This window comes from Salvia splendens, chromosome 2 (assembly GCF_004379255.2).
Source record: "Salvia splendens isolate huo1 chromosome 2, SspV2, whole genome shotgun sequence".
Classification (NCBI taxonomy): domain Eukaryota; kingdom Viridiplantae; phylum Streptophyta; class Magnoliopsida; order Lamiales; family Lamiaceae; genus Salvia; species Salvia splendens.
The window spans coordinates 31131912-31150184 of NC_056033.1; the positions used below are offsets into that span (position 1 = coordinate 31131912).

Sequence of the window (18273 nt, forward strand, 5' to 3'; positions counted from 1 at the left end):
ATGGAATGTGTAGATCACTTATTGAAGTAAAATAGTTAATGAGACCATTATTTGCTGACGAAGTAAGTATATCATTCAGCCCCTATTATGATATTTTTATGCTCGTCCGCCAATATCCACAACTCACCCAAGTTTATTAAGATAAAAAAAAATACACGAAGAATCTATAAGTGCGATAATTTAATCTCATGTTCAATTTTATTAATTAATGAATCTCGTGTAGATATTCGTAAATGGATTTAGCGTGTATAATATCTAAAATTTAATTTATACTTCACTAATGAATTTCACATGAATAGAAAAATAATATACTCTCATATTTATCTAATTAGTGAATTTTCACGTAATAATAATCTCATTTTGAACATTTAACACGTGGTCATAATATATGAAAAAAATAATACTAACATTTATCATTCGTTGGTCATGAAATATATTTTATTTTATGAATACATTTAATGTGAGTAAACGTTAGCACGTGGTCATAAAAATATCTTGTATCACAAAATAAAATTTTAATCTCCTATTTTATTTCACCAATGAATTTCATGTAGTTAGTAAGATATAATTCAATTTCTTACGTGTTTTTTTGTTAATTAGTGAATTTTACGTAGATAGTGATCAAAACCTTTCAATCACATGTTTTACATTATTAACGAATTTCACGTGAACATTAATATCATTGATTTGAAAGTTTAACACATGGTCATAAAATAATGCTAACTAGTAAAATTTAGAACTCGAATATCTTATATCACACTTTTGTAACTTGAAATTTGACCTAGTATTTTATTTTAAAATAAACTTCAAAATTTAAAATCTCCTAATTTATTTCATAAATGAATTTCTTGTACGTAGAGAGTAAGATAATAGAGTCTACTATATGTTTTCTACTATTAATTAGTGAATTTTCCCATGGATCGTGATCGGAACCTTTTAATCACATGTTTTATATCGTTAACGAAATTCACGTGTATATTAATATCATTGTTTTGAACGTTTAGCACGTGGTAGTGAAATAGATGCAAAAGAGTGAAATTTGGCGCTCAGATGTCCTAGTCTTAGAGTGTCCACAATGGTGGCCCTTGAAGGCCACCAAATGTGGCCCGACCATCATTCGTGGCTCCCTTGTAGCCTTCACAATGGTAAAGGCCACGAAATGTATAAAAACAATAGGGCCACGAAATGTGGCCCTCTCCAAAAAATAAAATTAATTTGTTTGCTTTTGTAATAATATTTTTTAATTTATGTCTAATAAATTTTATTAGTCTTTAAATTTATGATATTTATAAATTTAATTAAAATAAAATAATTTGGATTGTAAACAAAAAAAATTCACAACCTAAAAAAAATGTAACAATAATTTCGTTGTATTATATTAAAATAGGAAAATTATACAACGAAAGTGATCTAGTTTAAAAACACTGGGGGAAACCCAAATCACTCTACGACGCTACTTCTACGGTTCCAGACCTCTTCAATCATATCAGCCTGCAGTGATGAATGCGATATTTGGCTCCGCATGTCGGTGTACAGCTGGATCAAGTATTCATTACTACGTGGTACACCCATCTGCAGGGGCTCCAAGGCAGTACCCGAGCTCGAACTAGCACCATCTTCCGGTGTCCACCGCTCTGCAGCAAATTCTTCGTCATCTATTATCATATTGTGCAATATGATACATGCAGTCATGATGTCTGCGACATCATTTTCGTGCCATTGTCGAGCCGGACACCGTATAATTGCCCATCGCGCTTGGAGTACACCAAAAGCTCGCTCCACATCCTTCCTAGCACCCTCTTGTTTTTTCGCGAAGTAGGTGTGCTTCGGTCCAACGGGTTGTCGGATCGTCTTCACAAACACGGGCCAGCGAGGGTATATCCCATCGGCCAAATAGTACCCCCTGTTGTACTGAGTGCCGTTGGCCATGAATCTAACTTGAGGACCCTCACCCCGGCTCTCGTCATTGAACAGGTGGGACGATCGTAAAACGTTGATGTCTTTGTTCGATCCAGCGACCCCAAAATACGCGTGCCAGATTCGCAAGCGGTAATCAGCAATTGCTTCAAGAATCATCGTCGGATGTCGGCCTTTGAAACCAGAAGTGAATTGCCCCTTCCAAGCCACCGGGCAGTTCCTCCACTCCCAGTGCATGCAATCGATGCTCCCCAACATCCCTGGAAAATGATGTACAGTCCCGTGCATATCCATCAGACGTTGGCAATCATCAGCCGATGGCTTCCGTAGATACTCCCCTTTGAAGATATCCTTAATGCCCCTACAAAACTGCCTCAACGTCTGTAGGGCAGTTGTTTCGCCCATCTGTAGGTATTCGTCGAACATGTCAGCGGGCCCGACATATGCAAGCTGTCTAATTGCCATGGTACACTTCTGGTATGTCGACAAGCCGGGTCGGCCGGAGGTATCATATCGCAAGTTGAAGCACCTGAACTGCTGCGCCAAACACGTCGCTATATGGACGAAGAGACGTTGCGACATTCTGAATCTCCGACGGAAAATTTCTGCCGGATAACGGGCGTTCTCGTTGAAGTAGTCCCCCATCAACCGACGGTCAGCCCCGGTATGATCACGGTCGAAAAATCGCCGATGATAGAATGGCCGAGGGACTGCCGCCTCAGCCGCGGCCTCCGCCGCATCTTCCGCCTCGTCGGCTTCACGTTGCACCGCTGCAACAAGATTTTGGAACTCCAGATCTACCGCTTGTTGGAATTGTTCATCGTCGGAATCCATAGTTCCAAGGTTGTAGAAATTGGAAGGAAAGATTGGAGCAAAATGGAAGTAAAATGGAGTTGAAAAAATGGAAATGGGAGTGTATATTTATAAGAGCATCCACAACCATGCTCTTGCCAGCGGCACGGTTGTGGGCCCGGGCGGTACTATTCATGCCTGCTCTCTGGCAAGAGCACAACACCCACAACTGTGCTCTTCCGCAAGGACGAGCACAATTAATATAAAATTCAATTACACAAAAACATTTTCATAATACTAAAATTCATTAAAAAAACCACAATAAAAATAACAAATTACAAATAAAATAAAAAGACATAATTAAAATCCTAAAAATTAAAAATTACATAATTAAAATACTAAAAATTAAAAATTACATAATTAAACTCCTAAAAATTAAAAATTACATAATTATTGGCTAATATAACCCGAGGAAGACTACGCATCCGGCGGCACCAACCCCAATTGTTTTTGGAGACCCAATATCATGGACTCGTGCGTTTGAAGTTGCGTGGGGGTCATAGTTGACCTATCGGCCATATTGAGTTGGGCCAAAAGGGCCCACAACGAGTTGTTCGGGGGTGGAGGTGGAACATAGGGTGCGGGTTCGGGAGCAGGGGCAGATGAAGTCGCGGCGCGACGTCGTTCGGCCGCCGCGTTCTTCCTACCTTGCGGTCGGCGTCGGGAACCGCTTGGTTGGGCATCGGGGCTACCCAAGTTAGCTTCGGCGAGTTGGCTAGCCACTTCTTCGCCGGCGTCGGATAGGGATGCCGACCGTGAGCGTTTGGAGGAGCCGCTAGAGGAGGATGTTATGCCTCCCTTATACTTCGGGTGCGTCCGCGTCTCCTGCCAAACGTTAAGATATTTGAACGACTTACCGTTCATGGATTGGTAGGTGCTCAGCGAGGCGGTGATGATGTCGACCTCGCTTCGGCCGCTCCCGGCATTCCGGGACTCCTGGATGAAATAGCCGTTGAACTTGCCAATTTCTTCGTTGGCTCGGCCGATGCAGTTGCGCACCATACTCTCGTTGCGCTCGATCGTTCCCGGTGGCCGGTGTGCATTGTACCGGCTAGAGACGCGCCACCAAAAGTGATCGCCGGATTGGTTCGTTCCAACCACCGCATCTTCGGAGATTTCCAAGTACGCCTTGAACAATCTTTCCATCTCCGCCGGTGAGTACGGTGTGCGGACACCGGCGCGAGATGGAGGATTCGGCATTTGGGAAGGGGCGCGAGGCCTAGGCTCCGGTGTCCACCCGTAGCGCCCATCGGAGGCACCTTGATCGTCGATTGGGTATGGCCGGTAGCCACTCGGAACGCCCGAATCTTGGGTGAGAGGAGGGGCCGAATATTCCGTTTCCGGACTATGAAACGGTTGCGAACCGAACCATTCGGGGTTCCAACCGTGAGAGCCGCTTGGGTTGTCGTCGTTACCGGACATAGTGGTGTTGTAGGGTGTGAGAGGAAGATGAAAATGGATATGAGAGATTGATGATGAGAATTGTGTAGTGAAAGTGTGAATTTTTTGGAGTGAAATTGGGGGTATTTATAGATGAAAGTGTGTATTTTTGGGGTAAAAAAAATAAAAAAAAATTAAAAAGTGGGGAAAAACGGTTATAAACGGATATAATTTTTTGGGGAAGTGAAAATTTTTTTTTTATTTTTTATCGATTTTTTTAATAAAAATCCGATTTTTTAAAAATAAAAATAAAAAAATGTTTGAAACCAACGGCTATGCCGTTGGCGAATGGGAGACCGCCACGTGTGCGTCCGCTGGCACGGACGTGCTCGATACATCGAGCAGCGCCGTGCCAGCGGTGGCGGTCCTTCGCCTTGCCGCTGGCACGGACGGCGGTGGCGCCAACCGCTACCGCTGCGGATGCTCTAAAGTAATTTTCGAAACTTAAAAAAAAAAAAAAATCCCGCGGCCTAGCCGCGAAACGCGGCCCGCTGCAGTGGAGGGCCGCGGCTCCCACGGCTCAGCCGCGTGAAGGCCGCGGCCGCGGCTTACCCTCGGCTCCCGGCTGCGCCCCGGCTCTCGGCTCTCTGCAATGGGGGGCCGCGCACCGGGCCGCGCACCGAGCCGCGGGCCGCGGCTCCCCCATCGTGGACACTCTTACTCTTTGATGCAATTATAGCAGATGACGTCCCTAAATAAGATGTTTTTTTATACGACCACAAAAAAATAGAGAAGATTTTCTTCTTTTTATCTCTTTTCTCTTACATAACTTTACGTTTCTTCACAAATAGATATGGGAGTGGTTTGTAATTACACTTCCGTTCTTAAAAAATATAGACAAACTTGTATATATTACTTTTTAATTTGTAATTTATAAAATGAGAGATGAAAATGTAAGAAAGAAATAAGTAAAAGATAGTGGAATTAATGTTAATAAATTGTGAGATCCATATTATTAGCAATGTGTAATTATAAAAATAAATTACTGTAATATATTTAGATTGATCTAATTTTAGAGGATAGCTTAAAATAATAAAACTAATCTATTTTTTTAAGGAAGACAAATATTTCAAATAGATTAGTTAGAATATTAAAAAAGAATTATTCAAGGAATCGGCGGTTTAAAACTAAAACAAAGCGGCGGTTTAAAACCAAAACAGAAGATGGGCTTCAAATGATTGAATTAGTCATGGGCTTTTGCATTGATTAACTAATGCACCTTTATTTTATTACTCCTATTACCCAATTAACTAAATTACTCTCTCACCAAATTTTATTCTTATTACATGGGCTTTTGCATTGTTTAACTAGCTATGCACTAATCATCTAAATTACTCTCTCATCAAATTTAATTATATTTTCAAAAGCCAAGAAAAATAAAAAAGACATAGACAAAAAGAGAAATCGACAAAAATCAAAATAAAAAAATGTACCCAACGAATTACTATTTAATACTATTTCAGGTATCATTTAAATGACGCATGCTAGTAAATATAGTCAATGGACAAAAATATCAATTGAGACAAAATTTTAAAAAGTACAAAAATATCACAATATAAAAAAAGGACCTCTAATATGATACCCATGTACCATATTAATAAATTTCTTTGGGCACTGCATAAATGGAATCCCAAAAAAAAAATCTTTGGGCATTGCATAAATGGAATCCTAATCCTAACATCCACCTCACTATTTAATAAATTTCTTTGGTATATTTTGTAGGTTCAGCCAGTTGAGATTTAAATTTGGGCCGTATTTTCAAGAATTTGACAGAAGCGTCAATTCATTTGAAAAAATTACGGTTGTTGGGTAATTTCACTGTTATGCTTTTAATTTGTAAAACAGTAAAAGGAATATTGAAAAGTTTGAAGATCATAAAATGAGACTCATAAACCAGAAGATAAAATTTCTAGCGACTCTTTTATTTGCCAAGAAGAGGGTAAAAATTTCTCAATAAAAACTGGCCTATTTCCAAGAGAAAGTAGCACGATATTCGTTATGAGGAAATTGAAATTAATTGATGAAATATATAGTACTGGTAGGGCTCTCGTTTGATTGCCATGTTAGGAAATAACAAGATAGTTATCTTAAGATAGTATTTTCGGGCGGAAAGTGAGATAGTGTCAGATAGTGATAGTATTTTTATGATGTTGTTTGATTAACAAGATAGTTTTTATAGATAAAAATAATAAGGACAAAAATAGCCTTATGTATTTAATTTGTTTTATAGATCTTAAATACTCCATATAAATTTTAATTAAATTAACTATATTATTGGTTTATTAAATAAATTTGATAACTTATGATTGATTACTAAATATTACTATTGCCATTATCATTACAGCAAAATTGTGATAATTTTTTTCATTAAGGCACACAAGTTTAATTATAATCAATCTCCTCCGTCATCTCCTCTATTACAAAATCAGAATCCAATTTCAACTCGATGACCAAATTCAGCTCCATCTTCCCGTCCCATCGCAAGTAGCCTAAAATCGAAGCCTTCGTGGAAGAGGTCGAGCGGTGATCCGCCGGAAGGAGGCAGCGACGCGGAAATGGATGTTCTTGTGTGAGATGAAATATTAGCTGGAGACGATGGGAAAAACAGAAATTTGGACGGAATTCTTCTTGAGCTCGAGAATATTCCGGTCGGATGAGTAGTCAATTCTGGCAGGCAGGCAAGACGAAGAAATGATCGGCGCCTAGGTTTCGGTTCAATAGGGAAAGTCGGTGCGAGGTCTCCAACGACACGAGCCATAGAGAGCGTGAGATGTGGGGAGAAGGGGACGAAGAAGAGGTGCGCGTCTTCGAGATTGTGATTGGGGAAGGGGCTGCGGAGGAGGAAATTGTAGAAGAGAGAGACGGGGGCGACGGGGAATTCAAAAGGGGTGTAAGGGGTGCAGAATTTTTTTTTGAAAGTTGTTATAATGTTTTGGTAGTTGAGAAGAAACGTCGTCGAGGAAAGGTAGGGGGAGAACGTGGATGTGGAAGGCGGGAGGAGGAGGAAGAGAATTGTTGCAGAAGATAGAGAAAGTGAGGGTGAAGAGAGATGAGTAGTCAGGCCATCCGCAACACCGTCTCTTAACCGTCTCATCTCTTAAATATTCATGGGCTCAACTGTACTTTTCACTCCATCTCTTAACTAAAAGACAACATCTGCAACCCTTCATCTCTTAACCGTCTCTTAACCATCTCATCCCTTAACTATTCATTCAATTTCATTTTTTATTTTTATTTCCAACAAATTCAATTAATAAAAACACACTTCATTAAATAAAATAAAATTACAACTTAAAATTCAAAAAATAAAAAAAAACCCATAATTAAAATCCTAAAAAATATTAAAAATACATAATTTAATTTCTTCCGCGCACTCTACTAGTTGCCAAAGTTTGCCCAAATGTGCTCCATTAGATCATCTTGGAGTTGGGCGTGGGCGGTAGGATCACGTTTCCTTGCCCGAATAGACAACCGATCTTGCATAGACGGATGCACTCCACTGCGAGGCGGACTACTTGCGGTAGAGCTTCCCGGGGTTTCAGGGTTGAACCAATTGCCCGCCTCAGGTCCTTCGTCGGCGACAATCATGTTGTGCAAGATTATGCACGTATACATGATGTCGACCATATTCTCCATAAACCACGTACGAGCGGGGGCTTTGATAATGTTGAATCGAGCTTGGAGAACCCCGAACTCTCTCTCCACATCCTTGCGAGCAACCTCTTGCTTCTGCGCAAAAAGAGCATGTTTTTCGTTCACCGGCCTGTTGAACGTCTTCCCGAAGGTTGGCCACTTCGGGTAGATGTCGCCGGCAAGATAGTACCCCATTTTATACTGCCGGTTGTTAGCGATGAAGTTGATGGCCGGCGCTTTACCATTCAAAACTTCGGTGAAGAGGTCGGATTGGTTGAGCACGTTGGCGTCGTTGTTTGATCCGGGGACCCCGAAATACGCATGCCAAATCCATAGCCGGTAGTCGGCAACGGCGTCGAGTATAACGGTGGGTTGGGTGCTTTTGTGGCCGCTCGTGTATGACCCCCTCCACGCCACAGGGCAATTCTTCCATTGCCAATCCATGCAATCGACGCTGCCAAGCATCCCGGGGAATCCGTGTACTTCGTCGTGAAGTCGGAGCAGAAACTGACAATTTTGCCGTGCTTGGCCTCAGGAGAAATTCGTCGGTGAAGGCTGCCCGGACGCCTTTGCAGAAGTTTATCAGACACATTCTCCCCGTGCTTTCCCCAATGTGCAGATATTCGTCGAACACATCCGCCGTTTGTCCAGTAGCAAGCTGACGGATTGCTGCAGTACATTTCTGCAGCGTCGTGTGACTGGGACGGCCAACGGCGTCGAACCCTTCTTGCAAGAACTCTTCCCGGGCTGCCAACGTATTTGCGATGTGCATAAATAGCCATTTTCGCATGCGGAAATGAAGACGGAAGTAGGTCTCTCCCCATACCAGGTTCTCACAGAAGTAGTCACGTACCAACCTTGCGGCGACTTCCTCCCAGTTACGATGGATGTAAGTCCGGGATCGCCTTTGGGGCGGCCCGACTTCCTCCGCCTCCCTACGTCGATCTTCTTCTAGCGATTCTTCTATTATTCGACGCATTTGCTCAAATGGATCCATGAATAGATTAAATTTGGGAGAAGAATAATGTTTTGAGATGAAGAATGTAGAGTGTTTGAGAGAGAATAGAGAGTTTTTTTTTGTGGATTAATTTGTGGGAATGATTTGATATTTATAGAAGTGATTGGGGACTGAAAAAAAATTTAAAAAAAAAATAAAAAAATTGTAAAAAACGGCTATAAATGACTAGTATAATTTTGGGATTTTTTTATTTTTCAAATTTTTTCTGAATTAAAAAAAAAAATATATTTTCAACAGAAATAAACGACGCCCACTCGCGGGCCGGCGAGTGGGTGTCACGGACAAACTGCAGCTCGCCACGTCGCCAACGCGCGTGGCGAGACAACTCGCCGAGTGTCTCTCCGAGACGAGTTACGGAACGGGTTGGGGATGAGACGGAGCCCGCAACGCTGTCTCGCTGCCGTCTCATCTCTCCGAGACGAGATAGGGACCGCAACGAGACGCGTTGCGGATACCCTTAGAGAGAAAGAGAAAGTGGGCAATATTGACTATCTGGAAGAAATAGTTGACTATCACATCATTTTAGTGGTATAGTCTAATCTCCATTTTATGGATAGTCCACCTACGGACTTTTCACTTTTTTTGAGCTTAGAGATAGTGGTAACATGACAATCAAACATATGAAAGCATGAATAAGTAGAACTATCAAGGACTAACATACCAATCAAACTGAGCCGTGCAATTTTATATCAACCTACAGTTTTAGACGAATCCGTGTATATGAAATGAATAATTATTAATTAATCCGAATTTTAATATGGATATCTGGATCCATCACCAAAGTCAAACGTGAAATCCGTAATAAAAAAAACAATAATTTAATCTCACTAGAAAAATTACAGAGCCTCTTATGATTATAGAAAAAATGAATTTGAATGAATTAAAAATAGAGATAAAAATCCACCCACGCATTGTTCAATAATCATAATAAGCTAGCAAAGGCCGAAACCAAAGAGAAAAACCTCTCTCTCTCATCACTCCAAAAGCAAAAGTAAAAGGGCGAAAGAGAGAAGAAAAAAGGAAAGAGGAGAAGGATTTTTGAAGGAGAAGAGCAATGATGCAGAGGACTCTTGAGAACCAGCAATCAATGCAGTCGGGCCAGATTTCGGGGAGCATTAGCTTCAACGGCACTCTCACCAAGGAAGACGAGGAGATGTCCAAATCCGCTCTCTCCACTTTCAGGGCTAAGGAGGAGGAAATTGAGAAAAAGAAGATGGAAGTTAAGGAGAAAGTTCAAGCTCAGCTCGGCAGAATTGAAGAAGAAACCAAGCGTTTGGCCGTCATTCGTGAGGTCTATCTCTCTCTCTCTAGGTAAACTTTGGGACTAAAATTCACGCCCTAGGGTTTCACTCTTTTCTTCAATTTCCTGTTTTTCCTCAAAATTCCCTTTTAATGTGTTTACGATCCATGAATTTGGTTACAATTTTACTACTAATTTAGGTTTTCCATCGGATTTTCGTCTTCTTTAATATTCCCCTTTATTAGGGGTTTTTAACGGTCGGTTATTTTCAGTTTTGCTGTTTTGTTTTGTTTTGTTTTTGTTTCTTATCCCTTTTTGTTTTAATAAACTCAAACTCAGATCTATGTTCATTTTTAAGCTGGTTTTCGCCCTCTCTGTCTCTTCTTCTTCTTTAATTTCAATTTTGTGTTTTTAGATTATTAGTTTAGAGTATATGCATATCCTAGATCAGTAGACTCACCAAGAAAAAATTCTTGAAAACTTTTTTTATACGATCCTCTGCATTAATTCTTCACAAATTAGAACTGCCTTCTTTAATTATTTTTTATATGCATAAAAATTGATTGATCATTAATCATATCTCTGCATATTTTCTCGAGAAAAAGTAGTAGACTTTTACTATATAGATTGAAAACTGTTGTAGAAGTTGATGTAGCACAGGTAAAAGCTATGCAGCCATTTGAAATAGTACCATTATGTCACCATAATTGATCACTAACACCACATTCTAATGGATTATCAGGAATTAGATGCCCTCTCAGATCCAATGAAGAAGGAAGTCTCAGGTGTTCGTAAGAAAATCGACTCCATTAACAAAGAATTAAAGCCATTGGGGCAGACATGCCAGAAGAAGGTGATATATTTGTGAATGGAGTAACATAGTTCTTCCGTTTATTAGGTGAAAAGTAGATTGATTAGTATGGCTTCACTGTGTTATCGCAGGAGAGGGAGTACAAAGAAGCTCTAGAAGCATTCAATGATAAGAACAAAGAGAAAGTGCAGCTAATCACTAGATTGATGGAGGTGAGGGGAATCCTTAATCTAATCTTGTAATCCTTTAATCACACATAAATATGGAATGCTTTCTCTGCGCAGCTGGTGAGTGAAAGCGAGCGTATGAGGCTGAAGAAGCTGGAGGAGCTGAGCAAGAACATAGAAACAATACACATCGCCTAATGCAGTTTGACCCCTCTCATCTCTGATTTGGATCTTGTGTGATATATATGTTTTAGATAAAATGTCTGTCCTGTTTAATGTGTTTTGGTGTTTGTTGGGTGTGGTTGTATTCTAAAGGTTTTTTTAATTGTGCATGTTGATGGAAGGTGTTCTAATTTTAGGAAAGTTTAATTCCTTAAACAGGTTTGTAACTAAAACATGTCTGAAAAACTATGTATTCTTCTTCTCTCTCTTTTGTTTCTGTTCAGAGTTGTATGTAAGTAGTTTCACTGCAAGCCTTGGATTCCCCAGAAACAATACATTTCATTAATCTTGGAATCCTATGTTTCTCTGTTCACATGAATCTTGACTTTATTTTTTCCTTGTGTTTAGGTGACCTAATTTTCCAATTGAATTGGATTTCACTCCATCTGATTTTATTAGCAGGTGCTTGAAAATGTCTTCTTTATAATATATCTTGTGCATTCCAATGTCCTCCCTCCATTCCTTGTTAACAGAGGCATTTCTTTAACATGTAATGGAGGGATTATCTAAATAGAAATACTTGCCGACATTTCTGGAACAAAATGATGATCCATTAATTAAATTGAGAGGAAAGTGGTGCTAATCAACCTTCCAAATCGGCTAAGTTTTCGGCAGTAGTTAATTCTTTGGATTCACTTCTGCAATAATGATAGCTGCATCTAGGCATGCACACGGTTCGAAAACTGCCGGTTCTGGTTTGGAACCGGCGGTTCACGGTTCAAGATTTCCTTGAACCTGAACCGGCTCGCCAAGGTCCCCGGCGGTTCCGGGCCGATTCGGCGGTTTGTAATTTTTTTTATTTTATTTATCTATGAAATGTGCGTAAATAAAGTTTAAAAAATCACAATGAAAATTGCAATTTTTTTGAGATTACAAGTTACGACAATTACAAATCACAAAAAACTTGAAATCTAAACAAAAATTTAAATACAACGAGACTACTAGTCTATAACGAAGCTAATTATAAATTACAAAAAAGACTTGAAGTTTTGAATAATAAATTTATAAGTATATATACTCTTAGTCGGCGAAGGAGATGTTTCTACATAACTAAATTGAGGACACATTTAGCAATTCAACCTTAAATGTTGAGTTTAGTATAATAATCAACAATTATAGTAGAATTGTCAAAAGTTTCCCGGATTTAGCCTTAGGGCATCCGCAGTGGCGCGGATGTCCCGGCGGAATTCTCCGCGGAATTCCCAAAAACACCTCCCGCCACGTCATAAGGACTTCCCACTGCACTGCCACGTCATACGGAATTCCCACTGAACAATGGCGGAATTCCCCGCGGAATTCCCACAATAAAAAAATTCACAAATTCACAAATTAAATAATTTCCGGAAGTAAACAATTTACGTAATTAAAATTTCAACACAAATAGGGAAAAAATTCCATTAAAAAAGAAAAGTACATTTCACCAAATTAAAACAAATACATTTCAATAATTAAAAACTACATCAACGACGACCCATACGCTGCCACACTTCTTCAATAATATAGTTCTGGAGTCGAACGTGAGCTTGTTTTTGGCGCATGTCGGCAAATGCACGGACTCGATCGACGTCGTCATGGGGTATCCCCATGCGTACATTGCTAGTGGCCATGTCGTGGCTTGGACCCGCAGCATCAGCATCATCATTGAGACAATCGGTCAGTGTTGGACCTTCATCTTCGACGATCATGTTGTGCATGATAATACATGCATACATAATGTCGGCGATGCTGTCAACATACCACACCCGTGATGAACCCTTCACTGCCGCCCATCGAGCCTGTAGCACACCAAATGCCTACTCCACATCCTTGCGCGCTGCCTCCTGGCGTTGCGCAAAGTATACCTTCTTCGCATCCGTTGGGCATCTGATCGTCTTCACAAAGACGGGCCACATCAGGTAGATCCCATCCGCCAAATAATAGCCCATGTTGTGTTGGTTGTCGTTGGCGACGAAGTTGACGACCGGACCGATGCCCATGCACTTGTCGTTGAAAAGGGGCGACGACTGGAGGACGTTGATGTCGTTGTTCGCCCGGGCTACTCCAAAATAGACATGCTAAATCCACAACCGATAGTCAGCTACCGCTTCAAGGATCATCGTGAGATTCTTGGCCTTTAAACCGGTAGTGTACATCCCTTTCCAGGCAGCGGGGCAGTTCTTCCATTCCCAGTGCATACAATATATGCTACCCAGCATCCCCGGGAAGTAGTGCTGAGACCCGTGCATATCCAGTAGAGCCTGACAATCTTCGGGGGTAGGCTTCTGAAGATACCTATCCCCGAATATCTCCCTAACGCCCTGACAAAAATACTTCAGGCAATCGCGGGCTGTCGACTCGCCGATGTGGAGGTACTCGTCGAACATGTCCGCCGCACCTCCGTACGCCAACTGCCTGATTGCGGCAGTGCACTTCTGAATCGGCGTGTGACCGGGTTTACAAGCTGCATCCTCCCGCACCCTGAAATACTCGTATCGACGCTCCAAAGCGCCAACGATATGCATAAACAGCGGTCGTTGCATCCTAAACCGTCGTCGGAATAGGGTCTCCCCAAACCGTGGCTCCGGCGCAAAGTATTCCTCGTACAACCGACGGTGGGCAGCGAGGTGGTCGCGGGGTACTATAGTGCGACGATGGATGGGTCGAGGCACCGCCAGCGCCGAGGCCGCTTGTTCCTCCCTCGCCGCGGCCTCCCGCACACGTGCCTAAATCGGAGCCATTATGTCTTCAGGATGGCCACTACCACTACCAGCCATTACTATTTTATAAAAGAAATTTAGAGAGAGAGTAACTTGTTAAAACAAGTGGTGCGAATGAAATGAAGTTCAACGAGCAGTATATATAAACATTACAAAAAAAATAAAATAAAGCGGGATTCCGCGAGAGTCGACGCAATGGCGAAATTCCCCACGGAATTCCGCTTAACACCGCAGACCTGCTACGTCCTCGGGGGAATTCCGTATCCGTTGCGGGCATGCACAATGGCGGACGTCAGCGTCGGAATTCCCGCACACCGGTGGGAATTTCGCCCCGACGGGCGCCATTGCGGATGCTCTTATAGAGAAATCTATTTAATTGACTAGAGTATATACAAATATAATTATTTAATTATATTTGCATATTTTTAAAGTAGAAACAAATGGAAAAAAAGATATAAAGGAAAAAGGACTTGAGCTCAACTTAAATTTAAAATTTAAGTTGAGGTGCCTACGTATCCCCAATGCTCATTTGCATTAGGGAATCAAAGCCCACGTAGTTCTCTTACCTTACTTACTTATTTGGGTTGGCCGGCGGTTGACGGTTGGCCTATGATTGATTCCCGGTGAATTCTTCTTGTGATTCCTCCTGACGATCATCGCAATCATTTTCTTGTTCTCTGACGCCAGCTTTGACCCAATCATCAAGTAACATCACGGCTTCCATATTTTTCGCGGAGAGCTTACGTCTTGATTCATCCATCACACATGATCCAACACTGAAAGCGGACTCGACGGCGACAGTGGAAACCGGAACCGAAAAAATCTCCTTGGCCATTGACGCAAGTATGGGAAAATCTTTCTCGTGTGTTCCCCACCAATCGAGGACGTCGATTTGGGCGGGATGAGTAGGACCTTCATCACCAAGGAAAAGTGTGAATCGAAATATAAATCTAACTCACTTACCATACCTGAGGACGACCTTCCGCCGGTGCTGTAGTTGTATAGGTCGGCTAATTGGGATTGCGCTTCGGGGTCATCATAATCGGTTTGAAATTTCAAAGCCAAAGTTATGTTGTTGAGAAGGGGTAGGTCTTCTGACTTGGTGGGTACTGTTATACTTTGTTTCATATTCGGTGTAGAAAGCACGCAAGTTAAACTCGAAGGTTTGTTGGTTAATTGACCAGTCCGGGAGGTTTATTTGAAATGTTTCGCTTAAATTGGTCATTGGTATCCGCTTGCAATGCTTAAAGTGGAACAAGATCAATAGAACTCAAATTGTTATAATAAAAATCTAAAATCCTGGAGGTACCAGCTAATTTCCATTTTGGATCCAAGACCTTTGCCATAAAAAACACCGTTGGAATCTCACTAAAATACTTAAGCCATTTTTCAAACATATAATATAAAACACACATTAATTCAGGAGCAGATGAAGCATTTTTCATCGCAGTTTTAAAACCAAGTGATATATACATGCAATGCTCTAAAACACGAACAACAGTGCAATAATAAACACTCGATAATTCAACAGTCACATTTTTGAAATATTTGAACAATTTAAATAAAGTCACGATATGATCCCAACAACTATGCGACAGATATAAATCAGAAACGGGATAGGTTCTAAAAAAACAACACAAAGAATCTTTATGCGTCCAAGTATAATTCAAACAATCATATGTCGAATTCCATCTATGAGACACATCCATGGTAAAATTCGTATATCTTACCTTCTTTTGATTGCAATACTTCTTCCAAGCTTTGCCAATAGGCGGCTTTTGATGGATTAATCTAACTGCAGTTCTAATAGGACTAACATGCTTTTGTCATAATTCAAGCGCATCTTGTGCACATAAATTCAAAATATGACATATGCATCTTTGATGAAAATACTTACCACCAATAACCGGAGCAAAAGCCGCAATCAAGTCATTAATACTTGCAGTGTTAGCAGTTACATTATTAAAACCAACAGAAAATATCTTATTGCATAATTGAAATTCATTCAAAACTTTAATAATTAAATAAGCAATTTCGGGTGCAGTGTGCGGCGTCTCAAATTCTCTTAAACCAATCAAACGCTTATTCAAAGTCCAACTAATGTCTACAAAGTGAACCGTAATGCCCATGTATGAATGTCTATTAAAACAATCAGTCCACACATCTGAGCAAATGTTCACTTTGTGTCCCAAGTTGAGTAAATAACGTGATAATTCAACTTTTTTCTCCAAACATTATCGAACGGTATATCGTTGAACGGTCATTCGACCTATTCTTTTGACATCTACGTTCAAACCACTTTGCATAGTAACCTCAAATTTTTTGTCATCATAAACATTAAAAGGAAAATGCTTCATTGCAACCCATCTAGTCATAAGCTCAGCAAAATTTTTAGGATCATATTTAAAAAGAGGCGTACCTGACGAATCTGAGCCACCGGGTTGGAAGTTTAGTTGGGTTTGGGTAGAGGCAGTGCCACATTCTACCGGATGCTTTGTCACAAAATGACAATGGAGGGTGCCATATCCCCGACCACTAACAAATTTGTTGACTTTATCACAATAGTTACAATATGCATGAAACGCCGATGTCTCTTCTTGAGAGAGCGGATCATTAGGACTTAGAATTACCACCGGGACCTTCTTGTAGTGTTTAACAAAAATATCAGATTTCAATGCTTTTTTAGTGGGTGGAGGGGGAGGCATGTCCTCATTTCCGCCGGTGCTAGACGGAATATGAGAATGAGATCTATCATCATTGGTGTCCGAGTCCGACGATATAGACACGTCGTACTCGTCATCTTGTTGTTGGGTGCCCCTCCCCCCACCTTGATGCATTTCAGCGAGTAGCATGGCCATGATATGATCTTCTTCTATTTATAAATATTATATAAGTTGAAGTTTTAATTAGGAACACAAAAAAAATTAAAAAACTCAATCTTATGAAATTATGAATTGTAAAAATAATTTTATTTTTTAGAACTTACTTGCATGCGTTCAGCCGCCACTCGGGAAACCTCTCCCATAACTTCTCGACGACTAGGTCGCTTTGATATTTGGGGACGACTACTTTGATCTTGGGCAATTCCTTTGCCCCGATCACCACGTCCCGGTCCGCCACGAGAGAAGACATAATGCAAAATGAAAGTAGTATGGAATATGGAGTATTGAATAAATGGTAAATTACGAACACAACAACAAATATAGTAGTAAACAACTTGAACAATTGGAGAGAGTGAGGATAGAGAATAGAGAAATTGAGATTGAGAAGGAAATCCTTGTTAACACAAAAATGGATGAGTAAAAATGATGGGGGAAGTGGGGTATTTATAGGAGTAAAATTGGAAAAAATAAAAAAAATTAAATTTTAAATTTCGGCCGGTTTACCGCCTGAACCGGCGGTTTCGGACTGAACCGGTTCAGTCCACTTTTTCTGGCCGAAAACCGGCGGTTTCTGACTGGTTTTCAGGCCTATACACTACCACCTATACGCTGCCACCTGAAAAAGGTGTTGAACCGTCGGAAACCGCCGGTTTTTCTGCACACCTAGCCTGAAAACCTACGCTCTAGCCGGAATCCTACCGTTGGAAGTTCAAACCGGCGAACCGCCGGTTACGGTTCACTCTTTTTTTGAATCTGAACCGACCCGCTTGAACCGCCGAACCGCCATCCGGTTCGAACAGCCAGTGTCGGTTCCGGTTCCGAACCGCCGATTAACCGGCAATCCAGTTCGGTTTGTGCATGTCTAGCTGCATCCATTTATTGAATCTACAGTAGCAACACTATTATAATTTTATTAGTAGTCACTTTTGGGTAAGTCCCACGATTTAAATGAAAAAAGATTATTAGTAATTTAGTTTTGTAATCGTATTCCTTCTAAATAACAAGTATCCCTTCCTCGTTAAAATTTGAATTCTGAATGTTCCCTACCTCACGCATAAAGTGGGATTTGACTTGGAAATTTCGAAGTGAGTCTTCCACTAATTACATGGTGCCCATATAAAAATGCAATCTGTACCCTAATAAATTCCACGTTTGTATGTTTAATTTGTCCTTTAATTAGGATTTCATTTAGTTGCCCAGATTACTAAAATAGAATATTCATAAAATGATTGTTTCACTGAAAGCTCTGGTTTAAAAAAACTTCGACCCACTGTCCACTGACACGCATACTGCTGACCCCCACCCCCACATCTTTCTTTTAATCATCATTAAAAGAAAATCTCCATTTTAAAAAAATTCAAATAGGAGTGACTTTCTATTGGATTTAATCTCCAT

General features: G+C 40.7%; 1 protein-coding gene across 1 annotated transcript; it reads left to right on the forward strand.

Annotated features, from left to right (window-relative positions):
• The first annotated feature begins 9771 nt into the window (after nucleotides 1-9771).
• On the forward strand, nucleotides 9772-11551 carry LOC121764482 (probable DNA double-strand break repair Rad50 ATPase). The gene is made up of 4 exons (XM_042160496.1): nucleotides 9772-10151; nucleotides 10843-10953; nucleotides 11043-11123; nucleotides 11196-11551. Exons 1-4 carry the CDS (start codon nucleotides 9915-9917, stop codon nucleotides 11274-11276), a joined length of 510 nt encoding a protein of 169 aa, XP_042016430.1. The 5' UTR covers nucleotides 9772-9914; the 3' UTR covers nucleotides 11277-11551.
• The last annotated feature ends 6722 nt before the right edge of the window (nucleotides 11552-18273 follow it).